Genomic DNA, 16,990 nt, shown 5'->3' on the forward strand with positions numbered 1-16,990 from the left:
AGCTTGCCAGCCTTGACATATTTGTTTGCAAGTCAGGTAGTCATGTGAGTGGCGCTTGGCTTCAATGTAGTTAACAAATGCATAGTCAAATATAATATTTACACCCGTATGCCTACATATGGTATATTGTAAATTTAGGTATGGGCATACACACACAACAAATACATTTTTGCAAGTACAAAACTTCCATCTGCGAGCATCTTAAAATCTGCATGCTTTTGAATTTATGTTTCAATTACATACCACACAGCATTCATTATACGTGCTTACATTTGTTTATCTTTAAGTGTCTAAATAGTCGCAACAACAACATGCTGCTGTGGGATTAAGTGATGCCAGGCAATATCTGAACGACATACAATTTTATAAGCTTAACTTTGTTACTTGCCTGTGTTATATTACATAACACCATTTCGAAGCAGATAAATATACAAAGCAGTATCATTAGGGTAAGCGCCGTTTCTCGGTGAAATTGTTGATATTGTTCGGGATACCCTGTGGTAGTATGCATGAAACAACTCAAAAAAAACTACTAAATACAGGGTTTGATTGAAAAGTAATGAGCCTTATTTTTTTTTAGCGTCAATACACCGCTAGTAGCGGTCCTTCCACTGTAGGAAACATTTTTTAAACTCATCCGCCGGAATCGCCTTCAATTCGGCTCGCCTCGATGGAGCCGAAACGCTTCCCGCACGATTCCCCGCACATTGTAATAAGTTAAATTTAACTCTTCACTGATCTCACGTAGACTAGCACTATGGTCAATGTTTAAAAATGCTCGAACTCGGTTCACATCTTCGTCTGTTTACGTCGTCGAAGGCCTTCCAGATCGCTTTTCGTCTTCGACGTCCTCCCGGCCTTCTTTGAACGACTTGTGCCACCGTTTTACCTGGGCACTGGACAGAGATTGGTCCCCGTAAGCCTCCTTGAGTAGCCAATGGTTTCGGTACTCGTTTTGTTTAGCTTTACGCAAAATTTGATCGAGTAACGTTGCTCAAACGTTCGCTACATTTTCGCCACTGCAAAATCCTAACACACTTTTAAAGAAGCTTTCACGCGCGGAGGGGTGTTGACTGCACCGCTGTTGCCAGCGAACTGGGACCGGCTTTTAGTGGAAGGGGAAGGTCCAACGATCATTTTCCCCTACCAGCCGGTTCGGTTGATCGCTTGGCAGACGTTCCGCGCGGGAAGGCTTATTACTTTTTAATCAAACTCTGAATGAATGATTAATTCAATCGGTTAACGATAAAACTTTGAACTTCAACATAATGAATGAAAATTAAGTATTTTTCTAAAGCACAACTTAAAAAAAAAAAACATTGCAATCGAAGCGTTAGATCTTTACGATTTCGAAACTTTATTGATGGTCAGAGTGGTGAGATAAATAACGATTTTATGGTATTTTATAGTCGAAGCGAAACAGAGAATCAGTGAAGTGAACCAAAGATGATAGATGGCTGCCACGCCACTCATTCACACTTAATCACTCGTCCAATCAGTCGTTGTTCAGGGGGCAACACAGTAACATCGTATATCACCAACACAAATTCAGATGTCTTGACCGCGTTGACGTCAGCCGAATTCGCTGACAACCGGTTAACGGTCTGATCTTGCCACACTTTCTGAATTTTTTTCACAATGGAAGTGAACTACTAAAACATTGCAACTAGTGCTTTTGCATACAATTGCATCGCTGGAGCGGCATTTCTCCGAGATGGAGAGAGAACAGAAAGTGTGGCCAACATCTAACCGTAAATAGACTCTCATCAGTTTTGAAGGAATCAGTTGCTTTGTTGAGTTATGACAGCGTTTTGCTTACAACAGAGGTCAGCAAAAACTAATATTGTGTTGGTCTGTTGACTGATTGAAAGACTGATTATTTTCAACGAGCCTCACTTTAAACCTTTTGCCTGATTTCGTTCGCCTCTCTCCCTGGCAAATCCTCTATTAAGTAACAACCAAAATTACTCGCATATGGCTAAATTTTTTCACTAATTCGTAATACACATTTGAATATACGTATGTACATCTAAAAGTTATGTGAATCTTATTCTGAGATTAGTAGGGACTATTTGTTTTTTTGAGACTCTAATCAAAACCTCTGAACCTCAAGAATTTTATATTTAGTTGCTGCTTTTGATAACCGTACATTTGTAGAAAATGTTCGGCAAAAAGCAAATGTCTTTTCCCCCTCATACAAATCATGACCACCCTAATGCACACATTCTTGTAGTAACTATGCACAAATATAATGTATTTTGACACCTTGTGGTTTGATGGCTAGCCTACCATATAAAGTAATTACATATGTGATCACTTAACTTCAATTTGTTGCATTGATTGCACTTGTAGCTGCAATTATTTGACTCCTGTTAGGCTTATTTTTCTATTTGTGAAGTAAATTCAAGTTTTTCTCCAGCTCACATCTTTACATATTTTTTCTGTTAACGAAAAGTAAAATTTTGCATTTGAAATAAATGCCATTGAAGTGTTAGTGCTAAGAGCAAATTGATATATTTTAGGTCATCGCCAAGTAAAAATCGTAATATCTTGTATTGACTTGGTTAGAAGTGTGAAAAAGTGGAAAATAAGAACTAGTTTGCTATTAATTGCTTGCAAGTAGCGAAAGTCTTTACAGATTAGGTTTCTAAACCGTTATTTATAGCTGGAATATATGAGTGAGTTGGTTAAATTCTTATTATTTTGGATCACGATTGAACTTTGCTTTCGGCTTCGACCGAGTTCGTCCCCAAAAATTCGATTTGGTTAAAGCCGTATTGGACCGAACTTTGGCCGAATATTTCTTTACTCTTTTTTGATAATTTTTTATGAAACTCCAGTACTTATACAATTTTTGAATGCGGATAAAAGTCAATATTTTCTTTAACAAAAATTGGCCTAGCTGCTTCGCCAACGATAGTGGCTAGAGTACAATTGCTTAATGCTGCGACTCAGCTCTAGAAGATGCTGCGCTTACTTGGCGCAAATAACCATATTTTACGATTTTAGCATTAGAATATAAAAATTAATTACTGTTTTGTTATTTAAAGTGTCAATTTGAGCTAAATATAATCTTCAGCCATATAAAATAAAATTTCAAGAGCATTTTTTTCATTAAATAGCTGAATCCGATACTGCCACCAATAGAGGGTCTTTTCGCCCTTTATTTGAGAAGTATCTCAAATTTTCTGTTAAAAAGATCTTAGAGAGTTAAAAGGTGCCACAAATGTATTCTTTGTAAAATTCCATTATTGGTATTGGCCCCTCAAAAATTCGTATCACTAATAAAAATCGCTAAAAATTCATTCATATTATTTCTTTTTAAATTTTAAGTTTCGTTAAAACTGTAGGTCCCTCGAACAATGTTGCTAAAGCAAGCAACAATAAACTGCGATCTGAGAGCGCGCATGCTGCAGACCTTATCTTTACGTATCAGTCGCACGTTTCGCGTTTATATAGAATAATTGTTGTTTTTTCTTTCAACATAAGGCTTATACTATGTTGTTGACAGATATGGTGTGCTACATAAATAATCACAACCACAATCTGACGTCGGTGGCAATATGGAGTATGCAAAGGAAAGGAAAAAATGGAACATAAACAGATCCGCATATAAAGAGTAGGTGAAGGAGGAATCGGAGGCGTATGCTATGTGTAGGTATATGGTAAAATTTGTATTTTCATAAGTGACTTCACAGGGGCTACTCACCACAATGGATCCGTTAGAACGTTTTTGCCGCTAAAACTGTAAATGCGCGGCGCCTGCGAGAAGAAGCCACCTTGGCCATTGAAGATGCCTTTCCACGAATTGAAAAGGACGTCGCCTCTGGTATTGACCACCGGCAAATCGCGGTCAGCGACACGTACAATCGAGTCAAGATTTTGCACTCTGCAAATAGAGAAAATAGAACAGAGCTGTAAGTGCATGTGAATATTTAAGATTGCAAAGTATTTAACTACTTGTAAAATGTTCGCCAGTTAAAAAATTTTATAAGTGTTTCTACAAGCTAATGTTTTTTTTGTGATATTTCTGTAATTAGTAAAGCCAATTTATATGAAATATATTTGCGAGATAAATAAACTTTAAAAATTTAAAAAATAGGTCAGAAACTTTTCTACTTTCGAATAAATATTAAGTGTGAGTTCGAGCCCTCTTGTGGTCATGATCGTGTTTTTCTTAGAGTGATCGCTCCCCGGAGGATGGATGGAGGATGGTTCCATATGTAGAAGTCCACGAAAGTGAGGAAAGTTACTGATCGCCATTCCCTTGGCAGTGGCCAGGACGATTCTTCTGCATATGGTTCAAGCAGCTCACAACTCCCGGGATTAGCGAAAACGCGAAACCAAATCGATCATGTTGTTATAAATGGAAGACAGGCTTCCAGTGTTTTAGATGTACGTACGATCCAAGGACCCAACATTGACTCGGATCATTAACTTGCTGCAGCCAAATTACGCACACGCCTCTGTACAGCAAAAAGCGTACAGCTAACTACACAAAGAATGTTCGACATCGAAAAGCTGCAAACACAACAGACAGCCAAAAGATTCGCCTCTCGACTCCACCTCCTGCTCTCAGAGACCACTGCCCAACAAACCAGCATGCACGAGCAATGGAGCAACATGTCTCGTTCTCTACGTACTGCCGCCGAAGAAGAAATCGGATTCCGGCGACCCCGTTAAAAACAGATGGTACGACGAGGAATGTCATGCTGCCGCCAAAAGAAAATATGCTGCCTATAGAGCCACGCTGCGATCGGACGCAACGCGAGCCATGTGGGATCGGTACTGAGAGCTAAGAAAGGAAGATAAACGTATTATTCGAAAAAAGAAACGAGAGGCCGAAATATGTGAGTGCGAGGAGCTTAAGATGCTGGCCAATAGGAACAACGCCCGAAAATTCTACCAGAAAGTTCGGCGGCCTACCGGGGCGTTTTCCTGTAGGAACAAAGACGGAGATTTGGTAACCGACCAGAGTATTCTTAAATTATGGAGGGAACACTTCTCGAACCTATTAAATAGTGACAGCTGCGAATGTCACAGAGAATGTGAAGATCTCGATACCCCAATCGTTGACGACGGAATTACCGTTCCACTACCCGACCATGATGAGGTGGGAATAGCTTTAACGCGGCTAAAGAACAACAAAGCCGTGGGCGCCGACGGACTACCGGCTGAGCTATTCAAACATGGTGGCGAGGAGCTGGTAAGATGCTTCTATGCAAAATATGGTCGGATGAATGCATGCCTGCTGATTGGAATTTAAGTGTGCTCTGCCCGATCCATAAGAAGGGAGATCCTGCAATCTGTGCCAGTTACCGCGGGATTAGATTTCTAAATTTCGCATATAAGATACTAGAGAGCGTATTGAGTGAAAGGCTGAATCCCACCGTAACCAACTGATTCGACCTTATCAATGTGGCTTTAGACCTGGAAAGTCTACCATTGACCAAATATTCACAATACGCCAAATCTTGGAAAATACCCATGAAAGGAGGATCGACACACACCATCTTTTCGTCGACTTCAAAGCTGCACTCGACAGTACGGAAAGGAGTTACTTGTATGCCACGATGTCTGAATTTGATATCCCCTCAAAACTAATACGGCTTTGCAAGATGTCGTTGCATAACACCAGCAGCGCCATCAGAATTGGGAAGGTCCTCTCCGAGCCGTTTGGTACCAAACGAGGTTTCAGACAGGGTGGCTCGAGTTCTTTAACCTGATGTTGGAGAGCATCGTACGAGCCCCAGAATTTAATCGCTCAGGCACGATATTTTATAAGAGCGTACAATTGTTGGCGTATGCCGATGATATCGATATCATCGGCTTTAACATCCGCGCTGTTAGTTCTGCCTTCTCCAAACTGGATAAAGAGGCAAAGCGAATGGGTCTGGTGGTGAACGAGGACAAAACGAAGTACCTCCTGTCTTCAAACAAACAGTCGGCGCACTCGCGTATCGGCACCCACATCACTGTTGACAGTTATAATTTCGAGGTTGTAAAGGCGTGTATTTAGGAACCAGCATTAACACCGAAATCCTTGAAATCCAACGTAGAATCTCTATTGTCAACAAGTGCTACTTTGGACTAAGTAGGCAATTGAGTAGTAAAGTCCTCTCTCGACGAACAAAAGTAACACTCTACAATACTCTCATCATGCCCGTCCTAACGTATGGCGCAGAAGCGTGGACGACGACAAAATCCGATAAGGCGACGCTTGAAGGTTTGAGAAAAAGATTCTGCGGAAGATTTTTGCAGCTTTGCACGTTGGCAATAGGGAATACACAAGTGATGGAACGATGAGCTGTATGAGCTTTACGACGACATAGACATAGCGCAGCGAATAAAGATCCAGCGGCTACGTTGGCTGGGTCATGTCGTCCGAATATATACAAACGCTCCGGCTCTGAAAGTATGCGATGCGGTACCAGCTAGTGGTAGCAGAGGAAGAGGAAGGCCTCCTCTGCGTTGGAAAGATCAGGTGGAGAAGGACTTGGCTTAACTTGGTATGTCCAATTGGCGCCGGTTAGCACGAGAAAGAAACGACTGGCGCGCTTTGTTAAACTCGACCAAAATCGCGTAAGCGGTTATCGCGCCAATTAAGAAGAAGAAGGTCGCTCCTCGGTTTTTTTGCTTATATGTTTGCCATGAAAAAGTTTCTCATGAAAAACTATCTGCCGTTCGTAAATCGGATAAAGTAGGTGAAAAACTATGCCATCCTCCTGGTGCACTTACTTTCCGTCTGTTCAATTGCCTGTGTAACACTTTTTTCATTGTTCAAGGAATATTTTGAAAAATAAAATTTCGCAGAGATGGGTAAAGTGTTGGGCATTCGTATTCGAAGCATATTTTAAGGTCAATGATTCGTTTAGAACTGCTCGTCGTGGATATTGTTCACTTTAAAATATTCTATACTTACGTAATATTCAAGTGAAGATTTTATTCATTCATGGGCTGAGAGTGGCTGCCTTGTGATTTTCAACCATTATTGCACATGAATTATTGAGAAATAATCTTACGATAGCCTTTCTTGGCCACCTAAAGGGCAGAACTCACTATTAAAACATCAACAGTCACAGCCGGATCATATATTTTGAAAATCGTTGAGGTCAAGCAGTTTCTGTGTTATCTCTTATCGGCGCATGGTAAGTTATTTTCTGCCAATAATGAGATAATACCCTTTCTGCAGTGCACATATACACATGGTTTCAGTAAGATGGCGTTATGCCCCTCACGGCCAGAAGGACCAGAGGCGATACTGCGTGATTTTTTCCCTAACAAGCTAATAAGCCGTTGCGATAACATATCCTGGCGACCCAGGTCGCCCGATTTTATCCCTAAGGGCTTTATTCTGTGAAGTTATTTCAAAAGTAAACTTTATGAAACAAACCCAGTGATCATTTCTGTACTAAAGGAAAATATCGCTCGCGACGTTAATGACATCCCGTCACCATTTCTCCAGCGTATGACCCGCGTACGGAGACCGCATTCTGAAAATTCAAATTGGGCAATTCGTGTAGAACCATCAAATTTGTGAAGATTACGACATTTTTTGCCAATTATTCAGCGATGACTTACACTTTAAGTTGGCCTGAGCGCACGATGAACATTTTTCACAGAGCGTCGATTTTCGTAATACAATTGTACGATTTGTAAACGTTGTTGAGGCGTAAGTCTTTTCATCATGAAATAGCAATGAATACTGAAACAAGTTATGCATTTAGCTTGACAGTAGTCACAGGTAAGCTGTAAAAACACGCTATTGAAAAAACCCCTCGAATATCATCACCCTTTACAATTACAAAGAATTATTTATAAGTAGTATTACCCAATTAATGCAACTAGAAACAAAGAATATCGGCATTGAATTAATAACTAATGTATTTTTAAAGGTCGTCAACGTGTTCTAAAAATGCCTTAAAAAATATTTTTTTTGTATGAACAATTTTTTTTTTGCCCGAATGGTGTGGCTTTTAAAATCTGGTTTTAATAAATTCTCAAAACGAATATAATAATATAATATAATATCGTCCCCTTAGTATTAAAATAGCCTATAAATTTTTTGATGTTTTGAGAAAATGAATTTCAAACTTTTTGTCGAAAGTATCTCTCACTCAAATCTCGTTATGTCTGTAAATATTTATTATTTTTTGACTGCCGTTTTGACCCACTTTGTGGAACTAGAATTTGACAAAATTTTGACCACATATAAAATCGACGATGGAGAATCCAAAAATTCAATAAAAAAATAATAGCCTATGAGCACATAGGCTATTGTTATACTAAGGGGACGATATATAAATCTAAATTATATATCTAAATTGGGTATAGCTATTACCATAAAATCGGTCGTACACATTCGTACTCAAAAATAAGAAAGCTTTAATAATCTTAGTACAAATTTCAGAGACGTCTTCTGAACATATTCGAAAAAGAAACGAGGCATATTTTAACTTAGAGCGCACGTATACAGTAAACAGCAATTGCAGGTTATAAGGGGCCGTACGATTTGAGCTGTTCCGTCGTACAAAGCTTAAGACAGAATATCACGAAGTTCCCAGAACAATCGCCAGGTGGCACTTTAAAGCCCCCGATTTGAGTTCGGTTTTTTTTTGTTAGATTGCTACATCTGTTATGAACTTTCCTACCAATACTACATCACCATTTCATGTAAAAGTTACGCCGCATTGAACAAATTTACCTCTGCGAGTGTTTATGATCCTTTACAGTTTTAAAAATGGATTTGAACTTGCAAGAAGGAGTTTGTGTTAATGTTGAATTGAAAATGGATTCAATGGGAATGGTGGCAGAAATATTGCGAAACTGTTTCCGTAATGATACTCTAAAGAAAACAACCATTTATGAGTGGCATGAACGCTTCAGAAGAGATCCTCATCGAGGATGACGAGTAGTGGCTAAGGCAGGCCGTCGATATCGAAAGCTGATGCATACATCAATAGAGGGGAAACATTTGATCAGTACCCTCTAATTAATCATCAGAGAGCTGACAGAGGACTTGAACATTGCTTTTGGAATTATGATTTGGATTTGCGCCGCGTAGCTGCAAAGTTGGCCCCAAAGGACTGGAATAAAAAAAGAGCCGGGTATATATCGAGAAATATACAATATTTCAAGGTTGAATCCGACTTAACGTTTGTCAAACGCATCATTACTGGAAACAAGTCGTGGGTTTATGAGTACGATACGCAATTCAGTAGTCAGGCGAGTGAATGGAGAGCTCCGAATGAACCACAAAACTACGTCGTTTTCAGTTAAAACATCAGCTCACTGTTTTGTGGATTATATGGTATTGACACATTGAACTTTTGCGAGAAGGTCCGATAGTTAATGAGAACTAGTATTTGGGCGTTTGAGTACTTTACGTGAAGCATTTCGCCAAAAAATACAGAATTTGTGGGAAAACAATTCGTGGATTTTGCACGTATCGTCACACAGAGCCATTGAATTCACTTAAAAGAGTCATTGAATTCACTTGATACACTTTCCTGAAATTTTTTTCTGTTTGACAGAGTCAAAAACCCACAACGGGGAATGCGTTTTCACAGCCAAAGGGAAGTAATGGAAAAATTGAAAAGGGCTGTGATGGTTATACGGAAAATAAAATTCCAAAACGTTCATAAAAGCATTGCAGTTGTTGGGGAGTACTTTAAAGGCGATAAGATCACTTTTGAAGAATAAAATTGTATTTTGAGTTTTCTGAATATATCCCGGGAACTTTTTGACCAAGGTGGTATGATTTTGGTAAGATGAAATTAATGTGACTGTTAAATGAAAAACGACTATATCCAAATTACACATACATCTGAGGATTCTTCAACAAAAAGAATTGGATTTTGGAAAAAGTGATATTACAGCATTTTTCGATATTTAAGCAAAGTTGTGATTTTTGACACCACATAATGGGCTGAAAAGTCCCGGGCCTAACATATAGATAGCACTAATTTTATTGCATTCACCTCTTTTGCAGTTAGTACTAATCTCAAAAAGACAGCTGTGAAAATTTCATGACATTCTATTCATTAGTTCGTGAGTTATTGTGCGAAGAGTGGTGCTGGTTTTGATATTCTCAAAACAATGGATCAAAAAACAAAAATATTGGTTTTTTTTAATTTACGCTGCTTCTTTATGGGGGAAAATAGCGTTCAAGCGAAGCAATGGATTAACAAGTGCCATGAGGACTCCGCTCTATAAGAAACAATAATAAAACCATGTTTTGGTAACTTCAAACGTGGTCATAGGGACACCGAGGATGCACAACGCAGTGGACGTCAAAATGAGACGGTAACACCATAAAAATCCACTAAACCGTTTTGAATGATCGAAAAATGATGGATATAAAAAAAGTGTTGGCAAAACTGAATAAATTGAACTTCGAATTGCTCCGCATCCACCCTATTCGCCAGATTTGGCTACCAGCGACTACTGGCTGTTCGCGGTTATGTCGTCAGCATTTAACGGAAATTAGGGAATGAGAAGCAATTGCTTACATCGTTGACAAATAACACAAAGAGTAGGGGGACTAAAGCACTCCCTTGAGGCACTTCAGAGCAGGCAAGAAATGTTTCAGAGAATATACCGTAAATTTTGATCATACAACGCCTTCCGCATAAATATTATTTCACCCACTGCGGGGAAACAAAGTGAAACCCAAGCGAATATGATTCGTACACTCTTGTTAAAATGAGGTATGTAGGTTGTCATAAAAAAGTTCCAAAAAAAAAACGATTGTTGAATTCTCTTCTACGACAATTTAAAAAAAAAATGAAAAAATACCTTAATTTCTATGTATTTATCTTAGCTATAACACACAAAGTTATAACACACTTCGACGCAAATACGCGCGCGTATAGAAATAACAATTACGGCTTGTAAGAGGATCAGAGCGCCTCTGGTCACGCTCACTCTAAAATGCAGAAGGTGGGTTTTAATTATTAAATTTGTACGCACATGGGATATGTATGTGTGGATTTGTTAATAATATATGACTTTTTGTTATGAAAGAATAATCTGAAAAGTTACAATAACTTTGTTAGTAAAAAGTTGCGTGCTTTCGCAATGATCGAAATTTAATTTATATGAAATTTAATCACAAAGAATGTGAAGTATATCTGACAACAACTTTCTACATCTCCAACTAAAAAAACAAATTCTTTAACACAAGTACATGTGTACCATTTATTTACACTTTAATTTAAAACTGAGGGCGTACAAACACCAGAACATTTCAGATAAGTGGCAGCCACTTGCTATTATACATGTGCGGTGTCCTCTGCTATCACGCTTATCTCTTTCAATGTGCTTCTGTTTCTTTGTTTCTATTTATTTGCCCATCTGTCAGTGACAGTGGCTGTATGCATAGCGGAAGTGACAACCACCAGCATGAAGAAAATAAATGGGTACACGACGCGAGTATGGCTTTGAATGGCGTATAGCAGCAACAACAACAAGCTGTAGCATAATTTCAGGTGCTTAAGAGCAATTATTTTAATTTGATCAAACGATGATAAGGCTTTTGTTTTCTCTGTGCGCCACGATGCGCCACTTTATGTTATGTAGGATATCGTGCTCACAAACGCCTTGTGAGTTTGTTTTGTTTTTTTTTTTTGTTTGTTTCGTTTGTATTCGCACGTAGGCAGCTGTTACTTGCCAGATGCCATTCGGGCACCAAGTCATTGATACAAGTGCCACAAAAGCAAAGTTTATCTTGCAACATACGATTCCATTTTGCTTTTTTCTTTGTTTGCTCTCAGTTCTTTCCCCTCATACTGGCTTTTATGTGTATTTATGGGTCGTTTAGCGCTTTTCATCGCTGCTCTTAACTCTGCTCGTGGTTTATGAAAATTGTTTTGCCATAATTTAAGACTTGGCATGCCGTTGCCTTTGTCATTCTTATTGCCATTCAAACCATTTGAACCGAACTCTCCCATTTCGTGCTCTTTGGCACTCCTTCTCCCTACTTCCCTTTCATCGACTTATTTTTACTTAACCGCATTCATTCGTTTACGATTGTGGCAGCATCTTTTGCGTTCATTTGTATGCTTGTAAGATTTACGATGCCACATAATCCGACTTGTGTAACCATTGCCCTGACCTAACATTTGCTCCCTGCAGTACATTGCCTTCACGTCTGCTTCCCACTTTGTATTTGGACTTAAGTTGTAATTGCCATACCATTTTACTTTTATGCGTCTTTGATGTATTTTTGTAATTGTATACCCATATCCGCATTTATATGTATTTAGTTCAAACTTAGGAAAAAATATAAAAAAATAAGAAAATGAAAGAAAGTATGCAATTTATTCATCAGCTGTGTTTCACGTGAAGAATGTTATTATTACATATGGAAATATGAAGACACAACCGACTATTTACTTACATATTTTACTTTGATTGAGTTAAAAATTAATGAATTTTGTTGTAGTCGAACACATGCACTTTTTTCTTCATCTCCTTTTGTGACTATACAATTGTTCATCGTTTGGCATCGAGATAAAAAAATTCAAGCAAAAATTTAGTTCCTTCATTGGGTGTTCATGGAATGATCATGGGAGCTGATTTGAAGGAGCTTTTAATCTACGTATCATTTTTCAAAACGGATGACCAGGTAAGGCTAACCTAATCACTTTTTTTCAACGAATTTACGTTAATGCAAATTTTACTGACCTCAAAATTAAGTGAAAAAGATACTCAGTGAATAATAGCTAAGTCTTTGCATCTCGAAATAAACAAATTTAAATTTAGAAAATATTAAAAAATTATTTGCAAAGTAAACCCAATTTAGATATAAATTATAATCTCTAAAAAGAACAAATTGCACTCTCACTGGTTACTGCACACTGCGAAATCATCTGCGTGGGACCGTTAAACGAAGCCATATCGAGGAGAAAAAGTACAGGAGGTCGATTCTCGTTCTATGTAACCGTGAAATGAAAAGTTTTTCTCCCGTTTTCATCACACTTTCGACTCGCTTTCCGTGAACAAATTAAAAGAAGCGTCAAAATATTTTCATATGGAAATTTTGTTTTCAATGGCAATTTGTGTGTGAAAAAATGGAGAAGGAGGTTCGTGGCAAGCGTACATATGTGACTATAGTTGTGTGGCTACTCTGTATGCCCGAAAAGTTTTGTTTAAAAAATTGAAGAATTTTATGAAAATTAGAGATATTTTTTTAACTTGCATAAAGTTTTAAACTAGGATTTATATGGTTATTGTTGTAGAATAAACTCTACTTTTGTAAAGGCCAATGTTAGGGCAATATGAAGTCGACTCCTTGATCTTTTTGTGCTTCCGACTTGATTTTTAAGTTATTAAATTAAACTTTGAAGTTGTTGAAATTAATGTTAAATTAAACTATTAATTTGGAGTTCACATTTTATCCTAGCTTTTTTACATTACATAAATCAACTAAAATTATTTTTCAGTATTTATTTGAAAAACTGTTATAGATTTTATACTATTTTCAAAAATAGTTTTTTAGGTTCTTATAGTTATCACTATCTAGGCGTACTTTTTCCGATCAGTTTTTCGGGTTCTGTTGTAGCTTGAACGTGAGGAAAGTTGTTTCCTGGTGTGTGCGCAAGTTGTTGGTAGTTTTTTTAGGCGGTCTCGTCAACAAATATATTAAATATTGTAACGCTGGACCACTTTGTTTCGGAGCCACTGTATATATATTTTTAATTAATTAATATTTATGATTAACATTCCTTATCAAAGAAAAAGAGCTTTTTTGAAGTATTTTTTTTAGTTTAAACATTTTTAATACAATTGCGTTACCTTTAAGCAATAGTTTTAAACAAACGCAGCTTATGAACAAACGTGTTTGTTAAAAACGAATGAAAAAAAAAAATAAAAGAATATTGTTTTTTTTTTATTATTAGTATTTTTATTGCAACTAGTATAACATTACATATATATACTAACGAGCAATTTTTGTGGAGTTTTGCTACAACAAATATGAATATGAATACATTTTATAATTGAATGTTGTTGGTAAAAGCCTCTTTCCCTATTTGCAAAAGTTGTCTTCTAGTAATGTTCAAAATATCACGACTTGAAATATTTGTCAGGGAACTAACATGTACATGAGGTCCCTCACCTCATCACTAAGGGATTTTGTGTTGTAGTTTTAACGTGAGGAAATAAGTTCTCTCATCACGAACTCTTTGCTGCAAATCAAGTGGAATAATTATTTCCGACACATTTTCTTTAAATTTAGCTTTACAACAAATGCCATTTGAAATACCACACCTGCAAAAGTTTCATGGCTACAGTGGAAACGAAACACTTTTATCATGACACGAACGAGAATCTCAAAATACTCGTTTGTGAAAGGACATAGTGAAAAGTGTCTGTGAAAACAAAAACTTTTTTTCACTTTACGTTTACACAGAACGAGAATTGACCCCCAGAAGCAAATACGCTTAGCACAGACCAGTAAGGCGCAGAGGGCACAATAAACTGTGAACTTCGACCTTATCTCTATTTTTGATATTTTTTCACTTTAAGTAAATAAGCCAATTGAAAAGAAATGTAACCCGAAGAAGGACGTATTTTTATATTTGATACGGTCATGCTTACTTGCAACTGAATTGCTACTGTAGCTGCTGAAACAGTCCAACTAAGCCCAGTAATTATTGTAATTTATTTATTTTCATATCTGATTTATTTTAATAAGTTATATTTTAATATTAATGAGCAAAGCGGTTTTCTCATGAAACAGGTATTTTAAATTAGAAACTATTCAACCAATTCGATTCTAACAAACTGATGTCAAATTTCGCATTGGTAAAACTAATTGGTAAAACCTTTGGTATGCTGTCTTGTGTGTGGCGCAATAAGAACATCAGCGTTCACACAAAAATGAGTAATTTCAAATCCATCGTATTATCGGTTCTACAGGGTTGTTAATTTTCGACGGACCCATCTGGCAACCCTGTATCTTTTGATAGATACGTCAGATCGCTTAATGACATACCGCATTGAAAGCGTCAGTCCAAGTAGATTTTTACCATGGAACAGTACGCGCCACGCGAGCTCTCTCAAATTGAAGTCAATTGTGAAAACTCAACGTGCATATAAAAAAATTAAACAATATGAAAAGTGCGCCTTCTAAGAACACCATTAAACGTTTGTACGAAAGGTTTTCGACTGGTGATGCGACCAAGGCGATCGGATGAGAATATTGCTCTTCTACGGGCCAGTGTTGATACATCGCCAAGGACATCCCAAAATCACCGTTCTCAGCAGTTGGGTATTGGTCGGACCACTTTACAACGAATTATCCACATTGATTTGCATTTATTCGCGTATAAGATTCAATTGACGCAAGGATTGTTGCCTGCGAACAATTCCTCGTCGATTTGAATGGGCCCAAAAAACACATGGGTCCGTCGAATATGGGCAACCCTGTATTTTATGCTTGCTGCACATGGACAGTGAGCAAATCCATCTTTCGCAAAACGATTTCCAACGTAGATCTATTGGAGCCAGTCGAACTTATCAAAACGCCAAAAATGAAGCAAATTGGGCAAAATCTACGCATGAAAGTTATTGGTATCACGAAGGTTTATCGCAAGCCTGGCAGACCAAGGGAAACTTGGAGGTGAACAGTTGGAAGGGAAGCTGGGAGCATCGGAAATAGCTGGGACCAATTGATGTGCATTGCTAAGAATCGCACAAGATGGCGCGTAGGCGTGATTGATGCTCTATGTCCCACGAGGGATTAAGGACATGAAGAAGTTGGTTGGACACATTTTCAAAAGGGGTTGGCTTCAGACGACTGTAAGCGCTCATCCAACATTTCAGTCCCATTTTGCTACTTCCACTCTATACACCTTCGGCTTTGATGTTTGGGATCGTTGCCTTCTTTTTCCAAACATCGTCACAGCTGAAAGTAACTTATTTGGTGAGATTTACTCACTAAAAGTGCCTTAAAATCGGTGGTAAACACAAATAAATGGCCAAATCCTTTTGTGGTGAAGCAGCCTAAAGCATGAACCTTAACTGGTTTCTTCACTGTGCGTTGAAATTGTCGATTACAGTAATACACCAGGACCGACGTGGGCAACTTATCGGCCCAAAAAGAAGATTCATCCGTTTGCCCAATTCCATTCTGAATTTTCCTTAGCCTGTTCAAGACTTTCTTCAATGTTTGGAGCCTTCTGAACATGAAGTCTTCGAATCGTGTCTTTGTATATATTAGCACTATTTTTCATTAAAACTGTTGCAACTTAACTCAACGATAAGTTCAGCTTTGTCATACACAAATCAATAATCTTCTGATCTTGCTCTAGAAAGGCATATTTTTTTGAACCTCGTCCAGCGAAATCAGCTACTTTCTTAACAGGTCTATACGGTTACACCCAATTATTTATGAACGTCTTCGACTTTTGCAAGTATTTTAATACGCGGAACTCATTCAGTAAAACAACAAAACTAAAAAATTGCACAAGACATATTGCAAAAGGTGTAGGTTAGGAGGATTTCAATTTTTTTATAACGCAACTCTAAATTTGAATTTTGCCGGTCACGCTTCTATAGAACAAGTCTATAGAAACTAGTTTTTTATTTCAAATAAATTAAATCTAGACGCCGTAGTCATATGGGCTGATAGGTAGGTAAATGAAATGGTTTAGGTGCCAGTCTGCCACTCCTCAAGTAGCACTGAAGCGCAATTTTGATACCATTATGAGACCTCTAACAGGCAGATATTTACCGCCAGCCAGAGCCGTTGATATAATGGAGAAGATTGAGGGGATTTAAGTTGACGCACTGCCCCAGGTTGTCGAAGAAAGAAGCACTCAGTGACCTTAATCGTCTAGCAGCCAAACCCGGACATTTACAGAGAAAGTGCTCAACAGTCTCCTTCTCTGAACGGTCCCCACAGCTTCCTCGGCAGACGATGGCGCACCTCCGAGAGTATTTCCGCCATGAAAAAGCTCCACATAAAGGGCCATCTGTTGTTCGG

The 16,990-nt window shown here is 38.0% G+C and overlaps 1 protein-coding gene across 1 annotated transcript in view; it reads right to left on the reverse strand.

The window, feature by feature from the left end:
- The window catches only part of LOC129241509 (collagen alpha-1(XV) chain-like), a 227,317-nt gene that overhangs the window by 42,844 nt on the left and 167,483 nt on the right, over positions 1–16,990 (reverse strand). The window contains exon 10 of the mRNA XM_054877885.1: positions 3,710–3,889. Within this exon, the coding sequence (XP_054733860.1) occupies positions 3,710–3,889 (180 nt within the window). The remainder of the gene's footprint in view (positions 1–3,709; positions 3,890–16,990) is intronic.

This window comes from Anastrepha obliqua, chromosome 3 (assembly GCF_027943255.1).
Source record: "Anastrepha obliqua isolate idAnaObli1 chromosome 3, idAnaObli1_1.0, whole genome shotgun sequence".
NCBI classification, from domain to species: Eukaryota; Metazoa; Arthropoda; class Insecta; order Diptera; family Tephritidae; genus Anastrepha; species Anastrepha obliqua.